The 25,465-nt window shown below is 38.7% G+C and overlaps 2 protein-coding genes across 5 annotated transcripts; both read left to right on the forward strand.

The window, feature by feature from the left end:
- Positions 1-8,314: 8,314 nt before the first annotated feature.
- Positions 8,315-17,205, forward strand: TCEAL9 (transcription elongation factor A like 9). 3 transcript variants are annotated; one of them, XM_053657532.1, is made up of 4 exons: positions 8,315-8,448; positions 8,906-8,976; positions 9,082-9,197; positions 9,369-17,205. In XM_053657532.1, the coding sequence occupies exon 4, from the start codon at positions 9,454-9,456 to the stop codon at positions 9,766-9,768; it is 315 nt and encodes a 104-aa protein (XP_053513507.1). In that variant the 5' UTR covers positions 8,315-8,448; positions 8,906-8,976; positions 9,082-9,197; positions 9,369-9,453; the 3' UTR covers positions 9,769-17,205. The 3 variants fall into 3 exon arrangements, with proteins under 3 accessions (XP_053513507.1, XP_036996945.1, XP_036996944.1); XM_037141050.2 differs by lacking the exon at positions 9,082-9,197 and having other exon boundaries at positions 9,372-17,205; XM_037141049.2 differs by lacking the exon at positions 9,082-9,197 and having other exon boundaries at positions 9,369-17,204.
- A 6,072-nt stretch (positions 17,206-23,277) lies between these two features.
- On the forward strand, positions 23,278-24,774 carry BEX3 (brain expressed X-linked 3). 2 transcript variants are annotated; one of them, XM_037141046.2, is made up of 3 exons: positions 23,278-23,419; positions 23,753-23,830; positions 24,171-24,774. In XM_037141046.2, the coding sequence occupies exons 1-3, from the start codon at positions 23,284-23,286 to the stop codon at positions 24,527-24,529; spliced, it is 573 nt and encodes a 190-aa protein (XP_036996941.2). In that variant the 5' UTR covers positions 23,278-23,283; the 3' UTR covers positions 24,530-24,774. The 2 variants fall into 2 exon arrangements, with proteins under 2 accessions (XP_036996941.2, XP_036996942.1); XM_037141047.2 differs by lacking the exon at positions 23,278-23,419 and adding an exon at positions 23,436-23,519.
- Positions 24,775-25,465: the final 691 nt, after the last annotated feature.

The raw sequence follows: 25,465 nt of genomic DNA on the forward strand, positions 1-25,465 counted from the left end.
AGAAACATTTCAAACAAATGAACTTACTCTACATCTGCAAGAACTCGAGGAACAAAAACAAAAACAGCCCAAAGCAAGTAGAAGGAAGGAAATAACTAAGATCAGAGCAGAACTAAATGACATAGAGACTAAAAGTACAATTCTAAAGATCAATGAATCCAGGAGTTGGTTCTTTGAAAAAATAAACAAAATAGACAAGCCTTTAAGTAGGCTCATCAAGAAAAGAAGGGAACGGACACAAATAAACACAATCAGAAATGAAAGAGGAGAGATTACAACTGATACCACAGAAATAGAGAGGATTGTAAGAAATTACTATGAAGAACTGTATGCCAAGAAATTTGAGAACCTAGGGGAAATGGACACATTTCTAGAAAAATATAATCTCCCAAAACTCAGTGAAAAAGAAGTAGAACACCTGAATAGACCAATAACAGCCAAAGAAATTGAAGCAGTAATCAAAAAACTCCCATCACACAAAAGCCCTGGACCAGATGAATTCACAGGAGAATTCTACAAAGCATTTAAGGAAGAGCTAACCCCCATTCTTCACAGACTATTCCAAAAAATACAAAAGGATGGAAAACTCCCTAACTCCTTTTATGAAGCCAGCATCATCCTAATTCCAAAACCAGAGAGAGATACAACAAAGAAAGAAAACTACAGGCTAATATTGCTGATGAACATAGACGCTAAAATCCTCAACAAAATATTAGCAAATTGCATCCAACAATATATCCAAAAGATTATACACCCTGACCAAGTGGGATTCATCCCAGGGATGCAAGGATGGTTCAACATTCGCAAAACAGTAAATGTAATTCATCACATAAACAAAAGCAAAGACAAAAACCACATGATCATATCAATAGACGCAGAAAAAGCTTTCGATAAGGTACAACACCCATTTATGATAAAAACACTCAGCAAAATGGGAATAGAGGGAACATTCCTCAATATAATAAAGGCCATTTATGAGAAACCTACAGCCAATATCATACTCAATGGACAAAAACTAAAAGCTTTTCCACTAAGATCAGGAACAAGACAAGGATGTCCACTTTCACCACTCCTATTCAATATAGTATTAGAAGTTTTGGCCACAGCGATCAGGCAGGAAAAGGAAATAAAAGGCATCCAAATAGGAAAGGAGGAAACAAAATTGTCACTGTTTGCAGATGACATGATAGTGTACATGGAAAATCCTATAGACTCTACCCAAAAACTGCTCAAACTAATTAATGAGTTTGGCAAAACAGCAGGATACAAAGTCAATATCCAGAAATCAAAGGCATTTTTTGTATACAAACAATGAATCAGCAGAAGCAGAAATCAAGGAAAAAATCCCATTCGATATAGCAAAAAGAAAAATAAAATATCTGGGAATAAACCTAACCAAAGAGGTAAAAGACCTGTATGCAGAAAACTACACAGCACTGAAGAACGAAATCAAGCAAGACACAAACAAATGGAAACATATACCTTGTTCATGGATTGGAAGAATTAACATCATCAAAATGTCCATACTACCCAAAGCAATATACAGATTCAATGCAATACCTATTAAAGTACCAATGGCGTATTTCACAGACATAGAACAAACACTTCAAAAATTTATATGGAATCATAAACGAGCCCGAATAGCAGCTGCTCTTTTGAGAAAGAAGAACAAAGTAGGAGGGATCACAATACCTGATATCAAACTGTATTACAAGGCCACTGTAATCAAAACAGCCTGGTACTGGCATAAAAACAGGCACATAGACCAATGGAACAGAACAGAGAGCCCAGAAATCAACCCAACCCTCTACAGTCAATTAATATTCGACAAAGGGGGCAGTAACATAAAATGGAGTAAAGATAGCCTCTTCAGCAAATGGTGTTGGGAGAACTGGACAGCTATGTGCAAAAAAATGAAACTTGAGCACCAACTTACACCATACACCAAAATAAATTCAAGGTGGATAAAAGACTTAAATATAAGCCATGACACCATTAAAGTCCTAGAGGGGAACATTGGCAAGAAAATCTCAGATATTCAACGCAGCAACATTTTTACGGATATGTGCCCTAGAGCAAGGAATATAAAGGAAAGAATAAACAAATGGGATCTCATCAAAATAAAAAGCTTCTGCATGGCTAAAGAAAACAGTATTAAATTAAAAAGACAACCAACTGTATGGGAAAACATATTTGCCAATGATACCTCAGACAAAGGTTTAATCTCCAAAATATACAAAGAACTTACACGACTCCACTCTAAGAAGACACCCAACCCAATTAAAAAATGGGAAAAGGACTTGAACAAACACTTCTCCAAGGAGGACATACAGAACATCCAGAGACACATGAAGAGATGCTCAATATCGTTAGCTATCAGAGAGATGCAAATTAAAACCACAATGAGATACCACTTTACACCAGTCAGGATGGCTATAATAGACAAAGCAACAAACAACAAATGTTGGAGAGGGTGTGGGGAAAAGGGGACCTTAGTTCACTGTTGGTGGGATTGTAGACTGGTACAACCATTATGGATAACAGTATGGAATTTTCTCAGAAAAATAAAAATCGACCTGCCTTTTGACCCAGCAATTCCACTGCTAGGATTATACCCCAAGAATCCTAAAACATCAATTTCAAAGAACCTATGCACCACAATGTTCATAGCAGCACAATTTACAATAGCCAAGAGTTGGAAGCAACCTAGGTGCCCATCAGTAAATGAATGGATCCAAAAATTGTGGTACATATACACCATGGAATTTTATGCAGCAGAGAGAAAGAAGGAGCTACTACCCTTTGCAACAACATGGATGGAACTGGAAAGCATTATGCTGAGTGAAATAGGCCAGGCATTGAAGGACAAATACCATATGATCTCACCTTTGACAGGAAGCTAAAGAATAAAACAAACAAGCAAACAGAATAAAAACAAAGACGCTGAAATAGAGAACAAGTGGGCAGCGACCAGAGGGGAGAGGGAAGGGAACTTAAGGGGAAAAAGGGGGAGGGATTTTGAGGAACAAGTATGAAAGACACAGAGATGAGGACTGGGGGTGGGGGGGAATGGGAGGGAGGGGGGAGACCGGGCCAGGGGGGGAAGGGAAAAAAATGTACTTGAAAAGTAACTAAATAAAATTTAAAAAAAAAAAGAAAAATAAAATGGGAGGATGAAAGGGAAATAGAAGAAAGACAAAAAAGAACAAAACAGCCAAAGATGGCAGAATAAAAAATTGAAGTGAAAAAAAAAAGAGTAGGAGAGGGGACTGGTAAAATTTGATATTTGAAATATAGAATTACTAAAGTTCTAGAGATAAAATTGAAAAAACAATGCAACAAGAATTACCCTGCCCATAGCCAGCTAGCAAAGATTGTTAAAGGTATAGAGAGAATGTGGTTATTTTATGAGCTGGGCAAAAGGATGTGAAATGACCCTTGATAAGAAAATTTGTTTTTAGTCTGGACAGGGGAGAAATAGTAAGAGTATGGAAATCAAACAAGTTGTAGCATGAGAGAAAACAAAGTCTGAAATGGAAATAATGCAAAGAAAGAGGAAGGTAAAAAGGGCTAAGAGAAGAGAAGGAAAATATGTGACTTGAAATACACTATAGTATAAAATCTTGTGACTTAGTATGTACAAACTTGCTGATCAAGAAATGAATGTTAAAAAGCTAAGCAGGAGATGAAATATCACAAATCATTGAGAAGACCACAGTGGATTTTGTGTCAGTAGCCTCTTGTATTTACCACTTTTTTTTTTCTGGATCTGACTCTGGTGATATCAGATGTTGACCCTGTTTGAACTTAGGCAACCTGTTGGATACTTCCAGGGATCTGCTGTCCCTGGATGTCTCCTTCTGTTGTTAATCTAGTCACTCTGCACTCAGCAGTCAGGTTTAAGCACCATAGGGCTGGTTCAAATCCTTCCTGAGTTGGGGGCTATTGTTTCCCCTCTCAGGCTGCTGCTGCTCAGAGGAAAGTGGTATGCCTAAGCAGGATGGCTGCTGCCTTATGGGGGTTGGCTCAGTACCAAGATCCAGGCAGCTACTCTCAGTTCTCTCTCCAAGGCCTCCATCTTCAGTCTCTCCTCAAGTCTCTCTATTCCACTCTACACTGCCCCCCTGCCCACTTTGCCAGTGATCTACTGTCTCTGGTTCTCTCCTTCAGTTTTTAATATAGTCACTAGTACTCAGCAGTCAGGCTTGAGCACCAAAGGGCCAGGACACAGAGACCTTCCTGGTTTCAGGGCTATTGTTTCCCCTCAGGCTGCTACTGCTCAGAGGGGAGTGGTCTGCCTGAGCTCAAAGGCTTCTACTGTCTGGGGGATGACTCAGACTGGGGTCCTGGCAGCTACTCTCTCAGTTCTCTCCCCAAGGCTTCTATCCCCAGTATCTCCTCAGGCACCTGCAGCCCACTCTGCCCCTGCCTCTGCCAGAGCCAGGGTAAGTGGCTGCAAATGAAAATTTGTGTGTTGGTTCTTCAAGCAGCCTTTGCAACTCCAGCAGTCTGTCTCTGTCAGAGAGCAACACTGCTGCTTTACACTGCCAGTTGTTATCTGTGTACATTTTGGGGCTCTGGTGCTCTAGGCTGGGGATCCCAGCTTAGGGTTTAGACCCCATTCTTCTCAGAGGAATCCAACCAGCTGCTTAATTATCTCTCTGACACTGCCATCCATGGGCATCTAGCCAGTCCTCTCAAATCTCTACCACAATTCTTACCAGACAGGTAGTGCTAAAGCTGGTTCTTCTGTCTGTCCAAAGTTATATGGCTTCTCTCTGGCTATTGCTCAGTTGTTTGTTCCAGGTGGTTTCTCCACAATTGAGTTGTAATTCCAGATTGGCCCTGGGAGGTGGTCGGTGTGACTTCCATTCACTCCTCTGCCATCTTCCTTCTGTAGGTTGGCTGAATCTTATTTCAAGACTTGGAAATAAGTCATGACTTTCCCAAGTCCTTGGGGGTAGCACAGAACATGTCCAAAAATGTTTGCATTGAGTCTGCTTTTAGATGGCAGCCATCATAATAGACTTAAGCACCCCTAATAAGGAACAAGTGGACTTTTACACAGCAAAGCAGCACAAGACGGTAAGGACACAGGACCTAGATTCAGTCAAACTGGTCTCCTCTTTTCTTCCCACCTTCCCTCTATATCCTACCAACACTCTGAGGTCCAGGTCAAGGTCTTTTTCCTCCTTATGGCTGTCACAGGCTAGTTAGCTAACTGGCTATTGCCTTTTTTGAGATCCTCCTGGCCTGGAAGCCCACTCTTTCCTCTAGTCCTTTCTTAAATGGGTTCATGTGATGGGGTTCTGCCTTTGCAGTCATATCCTCTATTCCATCCATAGGGCCCATTCTCAGGAGGACAGACCTGGAGAAGAAGTACAAGCAGTCCTTGGATTGGGGTTCCACACTCCTTGGGCAGGATATTCTAGGGTACTTGGTATCTAGAGTATGGTTTAGAAGGAAAGAAGTGAAGGCTCCAAAAAGGCACATCTTGCCCCACTGACTCTTAACTATTGAAGGAAGAGAGTCTCCAGAGGAGGGCCAGATACTGACACTCTAAAAGCAGGGCCTCAGGTGGAGGCCTTTTCTGCTCAGATCTGAGATAATGTCCTTAGGCATAGTGCTTAACCTCTCTGTTTAATTTATTCATATACAAAATGGAAATGAAAATACCTTCTTTGCAGTTGTTGTTAGGAGCATAAAATGAGATAATGGCTGTGAAACACCTTCCCCTTTTCAGATATTCTAAAGATTTCTGGAACCATTTCCATCAAGGTAGAGAAAAATAGCTTCCATTCAGGATGTTTCAATCTTCTTAAGATTGAACACAATATATCCAAATGTTTTACCAATTGCATGCTCCTTTTTAAAGTTTTTAGAGCTTTCTACTGATATACTTTAGAGATGCAAGGACAATGACTTGCTAAGGGTCACTCAGTTACTTTATAACAAGAGTGAAATGCTCTGCCTCTCTCACTCCATCTTGTTCAAGCCGGCTTTGTTCCCTTGGTTGATAGCTTCTTGTATATAGACATGCTAAGCATTGGAGAAATTCTGCTTGAGTTTTGAGGTCTAAAAAGAGAGACTATTGCAAGAGGGTGACTCTCCCCAAGGAGATAAGGGTAGTATGTATTGTTTATCAAAGATTTATGGAAACCTTGTGACTTGGACCCGTATCAGCTAGGGTCAATAGACTAAGCACAATCTTCCTTGGAGCTCTGCTGACACCCAGATTTCTGTGGTCATCAATTACCTTTCGGTCTCTCATTTCCCTTTCCACTGACATAAAAGAAGCCTTAAATCTGTAGTTTAGGATGGATTTAAGGATTAGGTCTCCCATTTTCTCAGCTGGAGAGTTCTTGATTAAAAAGACTTTCCTTACTCCAAACTCTGATGTTTTGAGTTTGGGCCTTTTGAAGCACTGGACACACAGACCTTGGACCAGTAACACATTCTAGGTCTAGCACTGGGCCTAACATCTCATGTCCCTCACAGTGTTCTCTCTAGCAGACCCAAACAATTATATTTTGGATTTTCTGGTACCAAATATACATACTTCTGAGAAGATAGAATAATGTGACAGAAGAGCAAGTGAAATAAAATGAGATGCAATGAGGGTTTTTATTCTTTCCTCATAATCCAGTGAGGTCTTTATTCTGCCTCACAAAGGGGCATCACAACTTATAGAAAACAAAAATACATGTTTATGTCTCCTTGTTATTTTTCGATCGTTACCTCTGAAAGCTATGCAATTTTTATTGCCAAATTTATGACTTTTACCAAAGACTGAATTGAGGTTAAAAGATAACCAATATCTGCTGAAGACTTTATATAAGTTAAGTGCTTCTTGCCAAATGTTATAATTTCGAATTCCCAATAGTCAATTATATGGGGTGTATGTTATTATTCCCTTCTTACAGATGAAGAAACAATTGAGGAGCCTGCAGCAGTGCAACTTCTTGGCAAATACCACTACCAGGGCTCTGGAATCAAACATTATTTTTTCCCCATTTTGAATTCTTTTCCCCAAATGAAATTCTAACAATGATAATAATCACTTTACTTTTAAAGCACTTACTATATGCCAGCCATTATTTTCAAGACTGCACATGCATTAACTCATTTTTTAATGTTTGAAACCTGCTTATTAGTCTTATTGATTTCTACCAATAAAAGAGCCCAAGCACCCAAAGTAGCAAAATTAATTGGCTAGACAATACAGGGACATGTGTCTGCTGTCATCTATCCCATCATTTGCAAGTGTGACAAAAATATTGAATTCCAAAAGATACAGCTTAAGAGATTGTGTCCTTTGATAAAGTTTACAAGTATGAATTCATTCCCTTAAATGTCATAAGTTGATTTGTTCCTGAGTTTGCTTTAGTGAGCTTTTCTCCAAGTTTTTTGGTTCCTGCTAACACCAACATCAAAACTTCAAGTATTCACATTTTGTGACCCTTTCCAAGTAAGTAGGAATACCCTTCTATTATTGTTTCTCTGGTGAAGCTGATTCTGAAAATGTAGTCTGGGTGGCTTGAAGTTTTATTTTGAGATGACCATAGCATCTTCTTTGTAAATATACTTTTTATTTTTTTCAATTACTGTGGAGATTCAATATTATATTAGTTTAAGGTGTACATCATACTGGTTAGATATGTATATAACTTACAAAGTTAGGCCCCCATAGGTCTAGTACCCACCTGGCACTACACATAGTTATTACAATGTTATTGACTATATTCCCTTATGCTACATTTGACATCCCTAGACTAGTTTGTAACTGCCATTTTGTACTAGTTAACTAAAGTAATTTTATCTTTGTCTTTCCTGACTAAAAGATACACATGCACAATCTTAGTGTGTGTGTATGTATAGTGTATGTATGTACGTATTAAAAATAAAGTAAAAACTAGAATAAAAAACTCGGTCCTGTCCCAGGATTTTTATTTTTACAACCCGCTGCCAAACCCACACAGCCCCACAACAGCAACAACCAAGGACCAGATTGCAGATGAAATGGAGGCTAGAGGTGGGGCGACAGCTGTAGGTGTTCTTAATGCTAGCAGCAGAAGGCAGGAAGAGAATTCTGGAAAGAAGCAGAAAAGTTTAGTAGCTCCAGAAAAAGATGCAGCCCCTCCTTAGTAACCAGAGAAAGGCAAATGAAAAATTTCCCCTTGGGATACTCAAAAACAAAAAAGCCTGACAAGACCTACAGAGAGGAGGGATCAAGAGCCGGCTTACTTATGCCGCGCTTTTGCTGAGAGTGGAAATTAGGAAACCGAGCTCACTGGTGACGTACAGCTCACATGACCAAGAGTCGACGTGTACAGAAGTCCTACTAGTCTGCTCCTTGTTCCTGTCTGGATACCAGCTTCCTTCTGCAGCGTGATGGCCGATGCCTGAGGCGAGGGAAGGCAAAGGAGTCAATTGGCTGGAATTTTGCAGGTTGGTGTCAAAATATCCAGGGTAGTGGTGGCCTAGGGCAGGGACCTGGTCAAATCACCTCTTCACCTCCCATCTCCGCGTCGGCAGGAAATTACGACCTTTTGGAAATGGGGCCACTAAGGGTCTGGGGAGAGAGGGAGACTTGTGGCAATTTAAAAATAATCCTCTGCCTTCTCAGAGCACACACCCAACACCCACCCTTCCCCCAACCCCTGCTTCAGTTTTAACGCTGCTTTTCCTACTACCTATCTGATGGGAAATTCAAGCTCACTCACACTGTGGAGAAGGGGATAAGGGGGGGGGGAGGGAGAAACAGAGGTGAAAAAGTTTTCATAACCAAGAACCTTAATGAGGGAAAGTGTGCATTGCTGATTACCAAGCATTGGCCCCACCTCCATTCCTCCACTCCCTCCTCCCTCTCCCATCCCTTCCCCTCCCGTTTGCCATTTGTTCGCAGATCTGCAGATCTGTTGTCCACAACCCTGCACAACTGCTAGAAAAGACAAGAAACTGACTGGATCAGTACTGGTAGGTGAGGGGAATATAAATAAGCCTGGGGTGGAGGTGGGCGAGGGCGAGACTGAGGTGTGGGCCCCCCCCCCTTCCTCACTCCGCACCCCACCCTGCTTTCAGACTACTCTGTTCTCGGAGGGTCTTGTGTTATGCCCTGTGCAATAAAGTAGTTGAGGAGGGCCTTGGAAATGGCTGGAGGGAGGAGCAACAGAGAGGTGAGGTGTTGGAAAATGCAGGTAAGAGGGGTAGGTTCAGGGAAGCCCTGATTGCTGAGTGGGTCTCCTGGGTGGAAGATATTGGATGATAGCTCATAAACAAACAGAGAAAGCAAATACTAAGATCTCTGTCCAGAGCACGGGCCCAGACACCAAGCTTTTGACTTACACCATCTCCTTCTTGCTCCCTAGAAGCAATTATATTCAAAGAAAAATAAACAGGAAAAAAAGAAAGGAAGAGAAAAAAGAGGAAAGGAAGGAAGAGAACAGACACAAAATGAAATCCTGTCAAAAAATTGAAGGAAAACCAGAAAATGAAAGTGAACCAAAGCTTGAGGAAGAGCCAAAATCTGAGGAAAAGCCAGAGGAGGAGGAAGAACCAGAGGAGGAAAAAAAAACAGAAGGAACATTTAGAGAAAAGCTGATTCAGTCTCTCCAGGAATTTAAAGAAGATATATACAATAGGCATTTAAGCAAGGATGATATGGTTAGAGAAGTAAATGAATTAGATGAGATAAGGAGAGTAAGAAACAAACTTATAGTGATGCGTTGGAAGGTTAATCGAAACCACCCTTACCCTTATTTGATGTAGGTTACCTTTATTTTTATTTTTTCTCATATTAACGTTGCCATATAGCTTTCTTTAGATTTGCATTTTCATGATAAACCTTTGTTCATATTTCTAGTTTTAATGCATTACTATAATGGTGGTTTTTAAATGTATCTCTTGCTTCTACATCTCATTGTTGATTATATTTTGAACAAATCTTAAAGTGTATACTTTTTAATAGGAGAGAGAGCTTTACTCATTTGTACAAAAAAAGGTTCCCGACAGGATATAAAATGAAAAAAATGTTACTAAAAATATGTGACTATCATATTTTTAAAAGAAAAGGGTACATTTGTATATTAAATATATGCACAGAAAAATATGTGAGGGATAAAAGAAAAGTACATTAAGTGGTAGGATTTATGAGTGTTTTTTAAAATTCTGCTTACTTGTATTTTTTCTTATTCTTAGAATGTACATGCATTGTTAAAATAATAAAAGTTTTATAACAAAAATAAATAATCACTAGCACTTATCAATTTATTTCTAAAGGCAGTGAGATGCTTTATATCTGTTGATAGGATATCTGTGAAATAGAGAAAATAATGATCTCTAAGGCGCCTTGTGAGGACCAAATATGATAATCACTGAGCTTTATTTGACCTGTTTTTTAACCCATCTGCCCATGCAGGAGCCCAACTTCCAAAAGATTTGTTTGAACTATTTGGGAGGGTAGAGACAGTTCTCACCTATGCTTAAGAACAAATCCAGGCCAACTGTTAGTGTTGTACCACTTTTATGTTCCTCTCCTGCTGTACCTACCTAACTGCCCATCCCATCCCCTTGATACTACCATATATATTGGCTATTACTGCCCTTTCATCCAGGTTCTGTACTTTTCAGGCCCCTATTGCTGTTGATACTTTGGGATTCTCAAATAGTGTAACACAATACATTTCTTCAGTAGGCTGAATTCCTAGAATGACCTCTGCAGATGTGGAAGAATGCCCATTTTTTCAATTTAGACAGACATGCAGGACCACTTGGGTCATGATATAGCTACCTTGACAACTGGGATTTTAATCATGGACCCCCTCTTGCCCATAAGAGTCAGAATGGGTCAATTTGGGGTTTGGACCAGAAGACAAGTCTGAGTAACAGACATTATGCTTTCTCTGAGTCTAAATATGGTTTTATCTTCCTGACTCTTATTTCCTTAGGGTGAATGATCTCTTCCAGAAGAGATCTCTTCCACTTCCAGAAGTGGACTGGTGGCAAGTCCACTTCACCAGTTAAACAGATACCCTTAGACATGTATAAATTGTAAAGGGATATTAAAGACAGATTTGGACATATTCCCACCCTTACCTGGAAACATGGAAGTGCTATGTAGAATAGTATAACTATATCTATATGTTAATCTGCATATCTATATATGTATCTGGCTCACAGTTGTGTTCTTTTCTTTTTTCTTTGTGATGCTTTTTTAGAGGGGCAATTCATGTCTCTAGGGTGTTCTTCCAATTTGCAACAGCCTGATGGTTGCTGGTCTACCTGCATTCCAGCTGGAGTGAAATGAGGGTCCAGGGGCTCACTGTGGCAGTTTTACAAACAAGATGAACCCATCCTATATCTAGATGTTTGAATATATTTTTTCATTGCTTTTAGAGAGAGAGAGACAGACAGACAGACACTGATTGTTGATCTAACTCACAAACTAGGTATGTGCCCTGACCAGGAATTGAACCCATGACCTTTTGGTGTATGGGATGACATTCCAATCAACTAAACCACACTGACCAGGGCTACAAATATTAAATTGTAATATTTAATTACAATTTATTTATTTACATGTGCATTAGTGAACACTCTGTGTAAGGCAAATGATGATAGTTTAGAGTTAGGATAGTATTGTAAATTTTCCTTTTCAAAAAAGTATTCACATTAAATAAGTGAGTGACTTTGAAGATAATAATAAAGTAGAACACAATATTAATAGCATAGGTGGTATACCAATATGGCAAAAATCCTGGTTGGAAACATTGCCTTAGCATAATTGATTTAGGGATAATATCTGGAAACACCTGTCAAAAACTGTGCAGTCTATGATTTTACCCTACTTATAATTTAACAGGTTAACTGCTACTGGTTAATGGATAATGGCAGAAGACAGTAGAATCCCAGGTCAGGGACAAAGGACATTATTACTCATGGCAAAAGTACTGTCTAGTGTTTCATACTGGTTTGTATCACTTATCCATGATCTTCGGGCTCCATGGGGTAGCACAGGGCCCATTATATATACATGCACATGTAGTGCATTGTGTTGCAGAAAGAAACCCTGAGTTTAGAGAATTCACCACTTTTTTAGTAAACAGAAGCAAGTTTTCTCTTTGTCCAGTGAAAAACATTGAGCAACATCCCTCATAACATGCACGATGCTCAGGACCCAAGGCAGATTGCCTCTTGCATTAAGCTTCTCTGTGCAATAAACCTTAATGTGAATGACAAATCTTTCCTAATATCTCAAATTTTGACTTCCAATTCCAAGTTAAATAAAGCAAATAATTCATTACACTGTAGAGTGTAGGGTATGTGTAACTCTCTTCAGTTTTTACTTAAATACATAGGATATTGAATGAATCCTAAATAACTGAATGAAAACATCAACCAAAAGTAAATAGTCTATAAACTTCAAAGTTACAGAAACACATAGCTACCCTGATGCACAAAAGAAAAGAAGTAGAGGAACAATAATAATGAATTTACCATGATGCTAATGACAGGAGTAATCTTGTGCAAAATTTTGCACAGTAAACTGACAGGAAAGTGTATGTGTTTGAAAGTGAGACCAGATGCCCTATATCACTGCTCCTTCTACAAAACAAAAAGACAAAAGCTAAGAGAAAAGCTGATTTGTTCCTTTTGCAAGAAAAGTTCAAGGTTAGGGTAAAGTTTGAGGAGGATCACTCACAGGTAGCAGTATCCAAAAGCAGATATGTATCTGATATTCTGACAAAAGCATTTTGCAAAACCCTTAGCAAAAACAATTGCATCATTTGATGGATAATTTGGTTAGATATGGAACATATTTTTGTGTACTTATTGGCCATTTTTATGTCTTTCTTTGAGAAATGTCTATTCAAATATTTTGCCTGAATCTCTTTTAATATTTTTGGTGTAGGGTAAGGAATCTGCTTAAAGGAATGAGTTAGATGCATACGTGCAACAAGTTTACCATGTGTCAGTAAAGGAAAAATGAAGGACAGGAGGTACAGTGCAATATATACACACACATACATACACATACCTACAAATAACATGAAGCCCTTTAGCTCACTAAAAGAAAGAATCACATTTTCTTAAGTGGCATTTTGATATCTTACTTTGATATCCAAGCCTCCTGCTGTCTGATTAAGAAATAACTATTTTTACAATTTTTTATCCTAATGGATAATGCTATTACCCTTGCATTATAACTGTGAGAATAGTTTTTTGGACTTCTTCCCTTCTATAAACTTGGTTCTTTTTCAGATCTTATGTCACTAACCTACTATTTAATAGAAAAGGAAAGTGAAGCATTGAGAAATTGTTGTGTCTAAGGCAACCCATTTATTAAGTGGAATGCTTGCCTAAGGCCAAAGCCCTTGCTCCTAATCTCTACTCTGCAACAGTTGGTTTTTAATAAGTAGTATCAACAACAAAAACACTGTTGTGCTGAATGAATTCCCACCATCTCCTCAAAGCTCATGCTCTTTCAAGTCCTGGTCTTGGTTCCCACATTTATCCCCATCTGAAACATTCTCTCAACCACTCTTCACACACTCAGCCTGAATAACTTCTTATCATATCAATAATAGTGGTTAATTCTTTTAAAGAAATTCCTTCTATTATTTTTAATGTGCTGTTTATTTTTATTGGATTTATTGGGGTGTCATTGGTTAATAAAATATGGGTTTCAGGTGTACAATTCTATAACACATCATCTGTATATTGTATTGTGTGCTCCCCACCCCAAGTCAAGTCTCCTTTAATCACCATTTATCCCCCTATACTCTCTTCTGCCCCCTGACCCCCTTTCCCTTGGTAATCACCATACTATTGTCTGTGTCTATGAGGGTTTTTATCATTTTTTTTGCTTAATCCCTTCACATTTTTCACTGAGCTCTGCAGTCACTCTCCCCTCTGACAGCTGTCATTCTGTTCTCCATCTATAGTCTATTTCTACTTTGTTCGTTAGTTTATTTTGTTCATTAGATTCCACATATGAGTGAAATCATATGGTACTTGTCTTCCTCTGACTGGCTTATTTCACTTAGCATAATGCTCTCCAGGTCCATCCATACTGTCACAAAGTAGAATTTTCTTCTTTTTTAAGGCTGAATAGTATTCCATTGTATAAATGTACCACAGCTTTTTTATCTTCTCATCTACTGATGGACACTTGGGATATTTCTAAATCTTGGTTATTGTAAATAATGCTGCAATTAACATAGGGGTGCATATATTTTTTTGAATTAGTGTTTCAGGTTTCTCTTTTTATTGTTTTTCAGTTACAGTTGTTCTGCCTTTTTCCCCATTGCTCTCCCCAACCCCACCCCCCACTCCAATAGTCAAACCCCCCATTGTCCATGCCCATGAGTCCCCTATTAATATTCCTTAACTTGACACTTCCTCTTCTTTCCTCTGTTATCCCCCTTCCCCATCCCCTCTGGTCACTGTCAGTTTATTCTTTATTTCCAAGTCTCTGGTTCTATTTGGCTCATTTGTTTGTTTTATTGATTAGGCTCCACTTATAAGTGAGATCATAGGGTATTTGTCTTTCACCTCCTGGCTTATTTCACTTAGCATAATGCTCTCCAGTTCCATCCATGCTGTCACAAAGGGTAGGAATCATTCTTTCTTTCTGCTGCTTAGTATTTAATTGTGTAAATGTACCATAGTTTTTTTAATCCATTCATTTACAGATGGGCACTTAGGCTGTTTCCAGCACTTGGCTATTGTAAATTGTGCTGCTATGAACATTGGGGTGCATAGACTCTTTTAAATTGGTGATTCAAGATTCTTAGGGTATAGTTGCAGCAGTGGGATCGCTGGATTGAAAGGTAGTTCCATCTTCATTTTTTTGAGACAATTCCATACCGTTTTCCACAATGGCTGCACCTGTCTGCATTCCCACAATCAGTGTAGTAGGGTTCCCTTTTCTCTACAACCTTGCCAGCACTTAGTGTTTCAGGTTTCTTCAGATATAACCCAGAAGCGGGTCAAAGGGCAGTTCCATTTTCCTTTTTTTTTTTTAAGGAAACTCCATACTGCTTTCCACAGTAGCTGTACCAAATTTGCATTCCTACCAATAGTGCATGAGGATTCCCTTTTCTCCACATCTTCATTGACACTTGTTTGTTGATTATTGATGATAGCCATTCTAACAGTTACGACAGCTTTAAAAAAACTTTATTGAGATTTAATTCATACACCACACAATTCACCCACTTAAAGTATACAATTTAATGGTTTTTAGTATATATGCAGTTAGGTGCAACTTATCACCACAGTCAATTTTAGAACATGTTTAAGTAAAAAAGAAACAACATACCTTTAGCTATGACTCCTCCCCTATGTCTCTATTGCTTCAATTCTAAGTGAACACTAATCTACCTTCTGTGTCTATAGATTTCACAATTCTGGATATTATCTAAAAATGTCTTCATAAAAATGTGTTCTTTTACAGTTGGCTTCTTTCACTTAACATATTTATAAGATTCATCCATTGTATTGCATGTTTTTCTTTATTTTTAATTGCTGAACAATAGTTTATTGCATGGATGTGCCACATTTGTTTATCTATTAATCCATTTATGGATATTTGAGCTGTTTGCATTTTTTGCTTACTATGAATAGTGTACTATGAACATTCATAAATTTTGTGAAGATGTATGTTCTTATTTCTCTTGGATAGATATCTAAGCATTGAACTACTGGGTCATACAGTAACTTTATGCTTAATCATTTCAGGACCTGCCATACTGTTTTTCAAACTAGCTAACCATTTTACATTCCCACTAGCAGTGGGTAGGTTTTCCAATTTCCCCATATCCTTGACAACACTTTTTATTCCTGACTTTCTACTTTTTAAAATTTGTATTATTGTTCAATTATGGTTGTCCCCATTTTTCCCTGTTACTTTCCCCTGCCTTACCCACCCCCACTTCTCACATTAATCCCTGCCCTGTTGTCACTGTCCATGGGTCCTTTATACATATTTCTTGACCCTTCCTTTCTGATTCTAACCATTTTAGCAGGGGTGAAGAGTTTTTAATTTTAATTCTATTTTATTCTTGCCTTTTAAGGTATTATTTTTTAAATTTGATTATAGTTAGTATTGAAGTGGTTGTTAAGATATTCTGAAAGAGATTGCAATGAATTGTTAGATTAATATGAGGATTATTGCCATTTTAACAGTATTAAAAAGTTCAATTAATAAACATGAATCTTTTCTATTCAGTTGCATTTTATTTAATTTTTTCAAGACTGTTTTGTAAATTTATACTCAAGACTAGAGTATAAATTTTTAAATTTATACTCTGCCCTTATTAAATTTATTTCTAAGTACAGGCTCCAGCACAAATAATGCCCCTTTTTAAATACAAAATATTTTATTACAAAATCATAATCATGTAATTCTGTAACATAACAATATCACACTGAAGGGCACTATATGATATTTTAGGTGAAGTGTTCAAATTAAAACTATAAATTATTACACCTTTATTATTACCCTACCAACCATACTCAAGCGGGCACTACTTCTGCTGGACCCTGTATTTTCTTATTTTTGATGCTATTATAAATAGAACTGTTTTCTTAATCCTTTTAAGATTGTTCATTGCAAGTGTATAGGAATATAATTTTTTTGTATATTAATCCTGGATCCTGTAAGCATACTGAATTTGTTTGTTAGTTCTATTAGTTTTTATCAGTGAATTCCATAAGACTTTCTATGTATAAGATCAGGTCACCTGTAAATTGATGATTTTACTTCTTAGTTTTCAATCTGAATGGCTTTTATTCCTTTTTCTTTCCCGATTGTCCTGGTTAGAATATCTAGTGCAATATTAAATAGAAGTGGTAATAGCACATATCTTTGTCTTGTTCCTGATCCTAGGAGCAAGGCATCTCATGTCTCACCATTAAGTATGATGTCAGCTAAGGGTTTTTCATAATGCCCTTTATCATGTTGAAGAAGTTCTTGATTTGGAAATATTAAATGAAACTTGAATTATGGAATAAATCCCACTTGGTTCTGATATAGAATTGTTTTTATATGTTGTTGATTTGTTTTCCTAGCATTTTGCTGAGGATTATTGCATGCATATTTGTAAGAAATACTATATTTTTGTCATATCTTTCTCTGGTTTCGGTAACAGGATAACAATGCTTGTTGTATAAAATGAAATGAGTGTTCTTTTGTTTTTTTAGAAGAACTTCTGAAGGATTCTTTTTTTAAATGTTTGGTAGAATTTAGCAGTAAAGCCATGTGTTCTAGGCTTTTTTTGTGTGTGCATAGTTTTTTTATTATTATTACTAATTCAGTCTTGTTATAAGTCTATTGAGACTATCCAATTTCTTCTTCAGATTGTTTTGGTAGTTTGTATTTTTTCCAGGAATTTGTCTAATTCATCCAAGTTATCCAGTACAATGGTATACATTTCATTACTCCTTTATAACCCTTTTTATTATCTATAAGTTCAGTACTAATGACCCCTCTTTCATTTCTGATTCTAGTAAATTGAGTTATTATCTATCTCCCTCTCTCTATCTCTAACTCTACCTTTATCTCTCATCAAGCTATCTAAAGCTTTTTCAATATTCTTGATTTTTTTAAAGAACCAACTTTGATTTTACTAATATTCTCTAATCTTTTTCCATTCTGTATTTCACTAACTTCTGCTCTTATTATTTCCTTCTTTCTGTTTTCTTTATTTTTAGTTCACTTTTCTCCCAGTATCTTAGGTGGAAAGTTAGGATATTGAGTTAAGATCTTTCACCTTTTTCAGTACAGGCATTTACAGGTATTATCTTTCCCTCTCAGTGCAAGTTTAGCTTGATCCCATAAGTTGTGCTTCAACCTACCAAAGGTCCATCCCATAAATATTGGTATGCCGTATGTTGTGTTTCATTTTCATTCACCTCAAAGTATATTCTGATTTCCATCTTAATTTTTTGTTTGATGCATTGTCTATTTAAGAATTTTACTTAGTTTCCAAATATTTGTGAGGTTCTTATTTTTTCTATTATTGATATGAATTTTTAGTCCTTTGTGGTCAGAGAACATATATTATTTCTAATTCTTTATTTTTTTACATTTTATTTTATTTATTTTTAGAGAGAGAGGAAGGAAAGGAGAAAGAAAGGAAGAGAAACATCAGTGTGTGCTTGCCTCTCACATGTCCCCTACTGGGGACCTGGCCCTCAACCAGAGCATGTGCCCTGACTGGGAATTGAGCTGGTGACCCTTTGGTTCACAGGCTGGCACTCAATCCACTGAGCCACACCAGCTAGGGCCATACATTTTCTTGAATAGGTATTTCTTCATTTGATATATGCCCTTAAGACCATTTCCAGAGGCTTTAAATTTTTTTAATATAATTTTTACCTGTGTCACTGGAGATCAGATTCACAAAGCTCTTCACTCTGTCTACCAGAAATTGATTTCCTAGGTATTACTTTTTCCTGGAAGACTTCACTGGCAACTGAATTAATTCTTCTTACTCAGCGCTCCAAGTGCCCCTCAGTACTTACCACACTCTCCTTCTGGTTTTCTTCCATTAAACCATGAACTCCATGAGAATAGGAAGGCTGTATCTGCCTTGTTGTCCTTATATCTTTGGAGTCAAAGTTATATCTTGGGAAAGAAAGAGTTATATCTTGGGAATCAAAGCTCCTAAATATGGTACTGAGATTGAAATGTGGGAAGGGCTGGCAAGGCCTAGCAGAGCAAAAAGGGGGTCAAACAATAAACGGATAAAATAATTAATAAAATATAAATTTTGGGATTTATTAATTGAGTAGAGGTTAAGAACATGGACTTAGGAAAAAGAACAAATATGTTTGAATTCCTACTCCACTACTTATTTTTTTTCTTAGCCTCACTGTCCTGAAATTCTCTGGTATGTAAAATGAGGAATAATCTTAGCATCCACTTCAAAGAACTTGGAGAATGAATATACATATACAACAATGACTGTCACATATCTGCATTTATATAACTGCGATTTTACTTTATTTTCATCTCCATTTATATTTAAGAAAATTAGAATAAGTCTGTACATTCTATCTCATAACCTGAATCTAAAAGAAAAATAATTAATGACTTTTCATTCTACTTGCAAAAAGAATACATTTTCCTTGGATAAATTGGAAGACAGAGATAATCACCACCTGAGGAGCAGCATCAGAAATGCATCTTTAACTTTAAAGATGAAGACAACTAAATGGGAGTGGATGAGGGAGGAACGGGAGCACCAAATCACCAGGTATAGGTTTCTAAGTGTAAAATGCAGCACAAGATACTGTCATGCTGCTAAAGCCTGAGTCTCAGATTCATGATAGCAAATGTAGTTCCTGATTCAGGAGATGTGGTAGAATTGTAAAGAAGGAAGAAGGAAGAGAGAAAGGGAAAAGATGTGTGTGTGTGTGTGTGTGTGTGTGTGTATGTGTGTGTGTGTGAGAGAGAGGGAGAGAAAGAGAATTTACTCTCTATTAGAGATACATAAAAACCATCTGTACTACCAACACATAAAAAGTATCAGTTTTACTAGTCTTTAAAAATAATTTCTTACATATTCTCATGTCTACATAATTTTTGTAGACTATTTGAAATATGTAAAAAATGCAAATCAGAAGATTTATGATTTTGGCCTATCACTCATCACCACAAGAGCCCAAAGAAGTTCTAAATAAATTGTTAGTGTATTTACTTTGATTTTACAGTCAGTGTGTGTAAACATACACAAGGTAGGTAGAGATGGATGGATAGACAGACAGACAGACAGACAAGGTCTTAGTTCACAAAATTATGGAGGCTGGTAATTTTCACAGTGTGCTGCCTGCAAGTTGGACAACCAGGAAAGCCAGTGGTATAGTTCAAAGGTCTAAGAGCTGGAGAGCAGTATGTAGATGCCAGTCTGAATTAGAAGTCTTAAAAGTCAGGTACACCAAAACAGAAGATCAACAACCCAGCTCAACTGGTCTGGCAAAAAGTGAATACAATCTTCCTCTACCCTTTAGTTACATTCAGGCCCTCAATGCATTGGATGGTGCCCATCATCTGAGGGCCATTTGCTTACTCAGTTCACCAATTAAAATGCTAAGCTTTTCCAGAAACACCCTCACAGACACACCCAGAAATGTTTAACCAGATATATGGGCATCCCATGGACCAGTGGACATAAAATTAACCACCACTGCCTCCTGTCCTGTGTTTACTCAGATAGAGAGTTTGGAGGAGAAGTAAAAAGACATTCTTTACCTGACTACTTACGGTAATATTGCTATCCCCATGTGATTAATCATCACTGTGGCCCAAGTCTGATTTTTATAGAGCCTTCTGATAAGGATTCGCACCCATGCAGCTCCCTTAGATTTTGGTGGCATGTTGGAAGATTGAGCCATATTTTGCATTTGAGTCCCAGCTGATGACTCTCACATAGCATTAGTGTGATTCATAGATCTCTTTCCCCTACTCTGTAACAGGTTCTGGTAAGCCTGTATATTAATTCCCCTCGCCCCAGCAACAGTTCTAGAGCCTATAGCCATGGTAGGATTTCTTTTTCATGCTTCCAGAATTGGGAATTTTGGTAAGGAGTTAAGTCTAGCTCTTTTTCCACCTGGCCACACCACCACATCATCTCTGCAAAAATGTTCTTTCCAGGTTTCTATACCATCTAGGTAGCTAAAAATCCCAGTGATGAAGCAGATATCTAGGAGAATAATGAGAAGTTACCATTTTGTAGATATCCCTAAACTTTATGTACAATGCTTTTAGGATGCCACTCCCTTAGCTTTGGGGAAGGGAGCCAATCAAGTACCACTGTCTACCATAGTTACAGGAGATGAGGAGAGGGGAATAAGTTATTTTTATAAACACTGTACTTCCCCAAATGTGAGCCCAGTCTCCTCCTTCTCACTACTAGACTACTCTTCTATTATTTTTTAAGATGTGTTTATTTATTTGTTTTTAGACAGAGGGGAAGGGAGGGAGAAAGAGAGGGAGAGAAACACCAATGTGTGGTTGTCTCTCACACACTCCTAGTGGGGACCTGGCCCACAAACCAGGCATATGTCCTGATTGGGAATCGAAATGTCGACCCTTTGATTCCCAGGCCAGCATTCAATCCACTGAGCCATACCAGCCAGGGTATAACAACCAACTTTTTATACGAGGTCTGTCCAGAAGGTATCCAGCCATGTAATATGAGAAATAAAGACATTTATTGGTGAATATACAAGATACAAGAAACATTTTACATACAGCAATGATGGCTCAGTCCCCTTCAAAGTAGGCACCTTGAGACCTCACACAGTCCTCCCAATCACCATCACCTGCCCCATCCTATTTTCCTGAATCTCATTGGCAGTCTAAAATCTCTTCTTTTTGAAAGGTGACTTTAGTTTTGGGAAAAGCCAGAAGTTGCAGGGTGCCCAATCTGGGCTTCAGGGGGGCTGAGTCATCTGGGTAATTTGATGTTTCACAAAAAAACTCTGCATGAGATGTGATGCATGAGTGGACACATTGTCTTGATGAAGCTGCCAATCACCAGTTGCCCATAGCTGTGGCCTTCTGAATTATCCAAATAGTTTCTGTGGTGGAATGTTCAAACTTAAGGCAAAATCTGATGCAGATTCACTGTTTTACTCACTCAGTCATTTTGAATGCAACAGCCACACAGTATACATGCTCACTCAACAGTGTCTACTGCCCCTGCTGACTAGTAGAGTGAAGTCATCATTGTTCACACATGTGCATTCCAGTCTACTCTCCTTGGCTGCCAGGTTATATGATGTCACACAAACCATTCTCATTATATTAACAATGGCTAGACTTTTCTTTTTCTGGACATACTATACACACACAAACACACACACACATATTATATATCTCCAAAATCTCAAACTACAGATGCACTAGGCATATACTCTTCTTTCATTTAATGTCCAAGCTATTTAGTTAGATAGTAGATTACATAGGAGTTTGGAGCCAGATTTAGAGGCAGTAAGCATTTGGCTTGTCTTGCTTTAGTGCATATATCTCTTTTGGTTCCTCTATTGCAGGCAACACTTACTAAATATTTTTAAATAAGAGGCCACTCTGCTAAAGACATCTCTATTTTCTAGCTGTGAGAATTTCTTAGCTATCTCAAGTTGGAGAAAGAAATATTTACACTTAAGGTGAGTTTCGATCTCAAGTTTAGTTGTTTCACTTACCCCATGCTTATTTTTAGTATTTTTGAAACGTTCACATGAAAAGGCATATGGCTTTGGAACTGACTTCTGCATATTATGTATTTAACCTCTGACATCATTCTAAGGAGATACTTGTAGGAGTGGTTTGAAAGGTTTGGAAAGAAAAGCAGAAAAGTAAAAGAAAGACTGTGAAAAAATGACAGAAAAGAAAGTATTAACTTTCTTTTCTTTCAGAAAAAAAGTCATTTTCTCCAAAGACTGTGTTATAAAAACATCACATAAATTTACATAAAATGCCCAAGATTTGACAAGAGGACTTCTCCCTGAATATTTACTTTACAGATCATTTTGAAAACACCAGTTGTGATCAGGAAGGTGCCTCCCTCCTTGCACAGTGAAATTTTGAAACAAGCTAGCATGTTTTAAAAGTGATTTGAAGTGATGTGGAGCCAGAGAAAATATTTTCTGTGTGGTACTGGTGAACATAGTCAAACCATGAGGCTATTTCATTCTGCAGGATGAAGCATATGTTTTAAAAAATGAATTCTCATAATTTTTAAGGTATATTGACTTTTTTTAAAAAAGGAAATAAAAAAATATTGGGAAGGATATATACAATTCATGCTAACTCTTTGCCTCTCCGACAAGTCCCCTGCTACTTCCCCACCCTAGTCCTCATTCTAAATTACCTAGAAGGTTATGAATTCAGGGAGGCAGTTGGGAAATGTTGGCTGTGCTTGTGCGGGGTGAATATATGTGTATGCATGGAGGGAGAGGTTGAGGTCGGGGGTGAGGGGAGGTGGCCAATAAGAAGAGAAAGTAGAAAACGCCAAAACCAAGGCCTGGGGCAGGAATGGGAGGGGTGGAGGGTGTTGCAGAACCTCTTAGGTAAACAGAGAAGGGCAAACTCCAACACCAATAAGGTAATGCCATTTGTGGGCCCTCAGATTAGAGAGGACCACATGATTGACAAGGCAGTGCAAGCTGGGCGCTATAGCACAATCCCGCGGAGGGGGTTGTATGTGCTTGTGGATGAGGTGGGTGAGGGGGCACGCACAGCACAAGCTGGGGGAGTGGGGGGTGAGCTTGTTGATGACGCGGTGCCCTCACGTGACCAGGAGCTGCAGAGCGTCTCAGCGTTTGGTGCAGTTGTCACTCCCTTCTGGGTACCAGCTCCCCGCTGTCCTGCGCACTGCGGGCTGGCGTAAGGCCCGTAAAAGCGGAGCAGGTAAGGGCCTGGGAACCGGGCGGAGGCCTGGGCGGCAGCTGGCCGGGGATCAGTGCAGCAGTCTCTGCTAGCTTTCTCCATTCCCGGCATTCTTAGGAAAGTAAATAGTGACCCCCTTGGGTGCGGGTGCTGGGGCAGCAGGGTCCCAGGGAGGGTGGCAGAGCACCTAAGCAATGGGAAATCATCCCCGAGCTCCTGTAGAAAAATGGTGAACCGGGTGGAGGGAGAGAGGGCTAGAGAAACAACACAGGGAGGGCCGGGAAGGGGAGGCAGTGGCGGGTGGGTGTGGAGCGCTCAGCGCCAGCAGCTAGCCTCCGACCCGGCCTTCTGCAGGTTTGCTGATTCAAGTGTTGCCGCGGTGCACTCGTGGGGAGAATCGGAAAGAGGAGCAGGCAGCAAGGATAAGCCCAGGTGAGTGCGGGAGACAGTGGTGGGGGGCGTTGTACAGAGAGTAGTCTGAGACGCCCTCCCAAGTCCTCCATTCCTCGTCCCCAGTCCTCCATTTCGTTTTCTGCTGAGCTCTGGGAAAGAATCCTGGGAAGGAAAAAAAATGGTGGGCTTTGGCGGAGGGAGGGGAAAAGAGAGCTGGAGGGAGGGGCTGGAAATGGAGGCCCCCTAGAGGGCGCGCGAATCTCCTAAGGTGGGGAAAAAATGAAACTTAAAAAACCTTTCATATCAGGGATCTGAATACTACTGGTCAGTGCACACAGCATTCAGTCTGTCCTTGCCTTTGTCTTACTTGTGTTCAAAGAAAAACGAGGAAAAAATATCATGGCAAATATGCACCACGAAAACGAAGAAATGGAGCAGCGCATGCAGAATGGAGAGGAAGACCGCCCTTTGGAAAGAGGCGAAGGCCACCAGCTTGCAGGAAATAATAGACGGGGACAGGCTCGCCGACTGGCCCCTAACTTCCAGTGGGCCATACCCAATCGGCAGGTCAATGATGGGATGGGTGGAGATGTAGATGATATGGAAATGTTCATGGAGGAGATGAGAGAAATCAGGAGAAAACTCAGGGAGCTGCAGTTGAGGAATTGTCTGCGTATTCTTATGGGGGAGCTCTCTAATCACCATGACCATCATGATGAATTTTGCCTTATGCCCTGATTCCTGTCATTTTCCATGAGATTAATACTGTGATTTCCACTGTTTTCTTTTTCCTTGCATTTCCTGATATGCCTTTATTGATCCATTTGCTGTGAACCATATGTAATTTCCATGTGTCAAGTGGGTTCTGTGTTACCAACCTCTAATTGGAGATTGCCTTGGCACATAGTCTTAAGTTTCTGTCAACAGTAGTTTCACCCATTTGCATGGAAAAATGTAAAGTTAATAAAGCAATGAAAAAGCAACCTATACATTTATTGTCTCATTAAAAATATATATACAGAGGGTGGGGCAAAAGTAGGAATACACTTGTGAGTGAGTACATGGAACACAATATATTCTTAAATTATTGATGATTGTATTATTTTCCATATGAACAACTGTAAACCTACTTTGCCCCACCCTGTATTATGAGTACCATCCCCCAAAAAATCTAAAATAAAATTCCCTAGTGTGTTAATAGGGGCACATTTCTCTGTGGTTGGATAATACATGACTTTTCCCCATTTATTGAGTTTTAGAAGTAATGAAAACAATTACTAAATGAGCCTGTGAATGTATTGGGCTGGCCAAAGAATCCATTTAAGTTTTTTCTGTGAAATAAAAGGCACATATTTAATTTTTCATCAGTTATTGATTTGGATATTTTGATTATGCCGGCTATCTCCCATGTGGTATAACATTAAGTGTTCTCAATTAACATCTCAATTTGATCACTATCAACTGGTCTTCCCTCTCCACCAAATTTTGCAAACTACTTTTGACATGTTTAATCAGTCACAGCACCCTCTCCATACATTGCACAAATCTTTTTGCTCTTTCACTTGCATTTTTACTTTTCTTGAAATAATAAAGCCTAATATACCAAAAATGTTGCATATTTTCTTCCATCTTCAATATTAAATGGCTACACAAAAATTCACCAATTTTGATAAG

This window comes from Artibeus jamaicensis, unplaced genomic scaffold, assembly GCF_021234435.1.
Source record: "Artibeus jamaicensis isolate MK-2021 breed Jamaican fruit bat unplaced genomic scaffold, CSHL_Jam_final scaffold_461, whole genome shotgun sequence".
NCBI classification, from domain to species: domain Eukaryota; kingdom Metazoa; phylum Chordata; class Mammalia; order Chiroptera; family Phyllostomidae; genus Artibeus; species Artibeus jamaicensis.

Bases quoted from the DNA above. Each gene is read 5' to 3' on its own strand.
- TCEAL9 (XM_053657532.1), top strand. From the start codon at position 9,454: ATGAAATCCTGTCAAAAAATTGAAGGAAAACCAGAAAATGAAAGTGAA.
- BEX3 (XM_037141046.2), top strand. From the start codon at position 23,284: ATGACGCGGTGCCCTCACGTGACCAGGAGCTGCAGAGCGTCTCAGCGT. The intron at 23,420-23,752 runs GTAAGGGCCTGG...GGCCTTCTGCAG, and splicing joins GGCCCGTAAAAGCGGAGCAG to GTTTGCTGATTCAAGTGTTG. The intron at 23,831-24,170 runs GTGAGTGCGGGA...TTGTGTTCAAAG, and splicing joins GGCAGCAAGGATAAGCCCAG to AAAAACGAGGAAAAAATATC.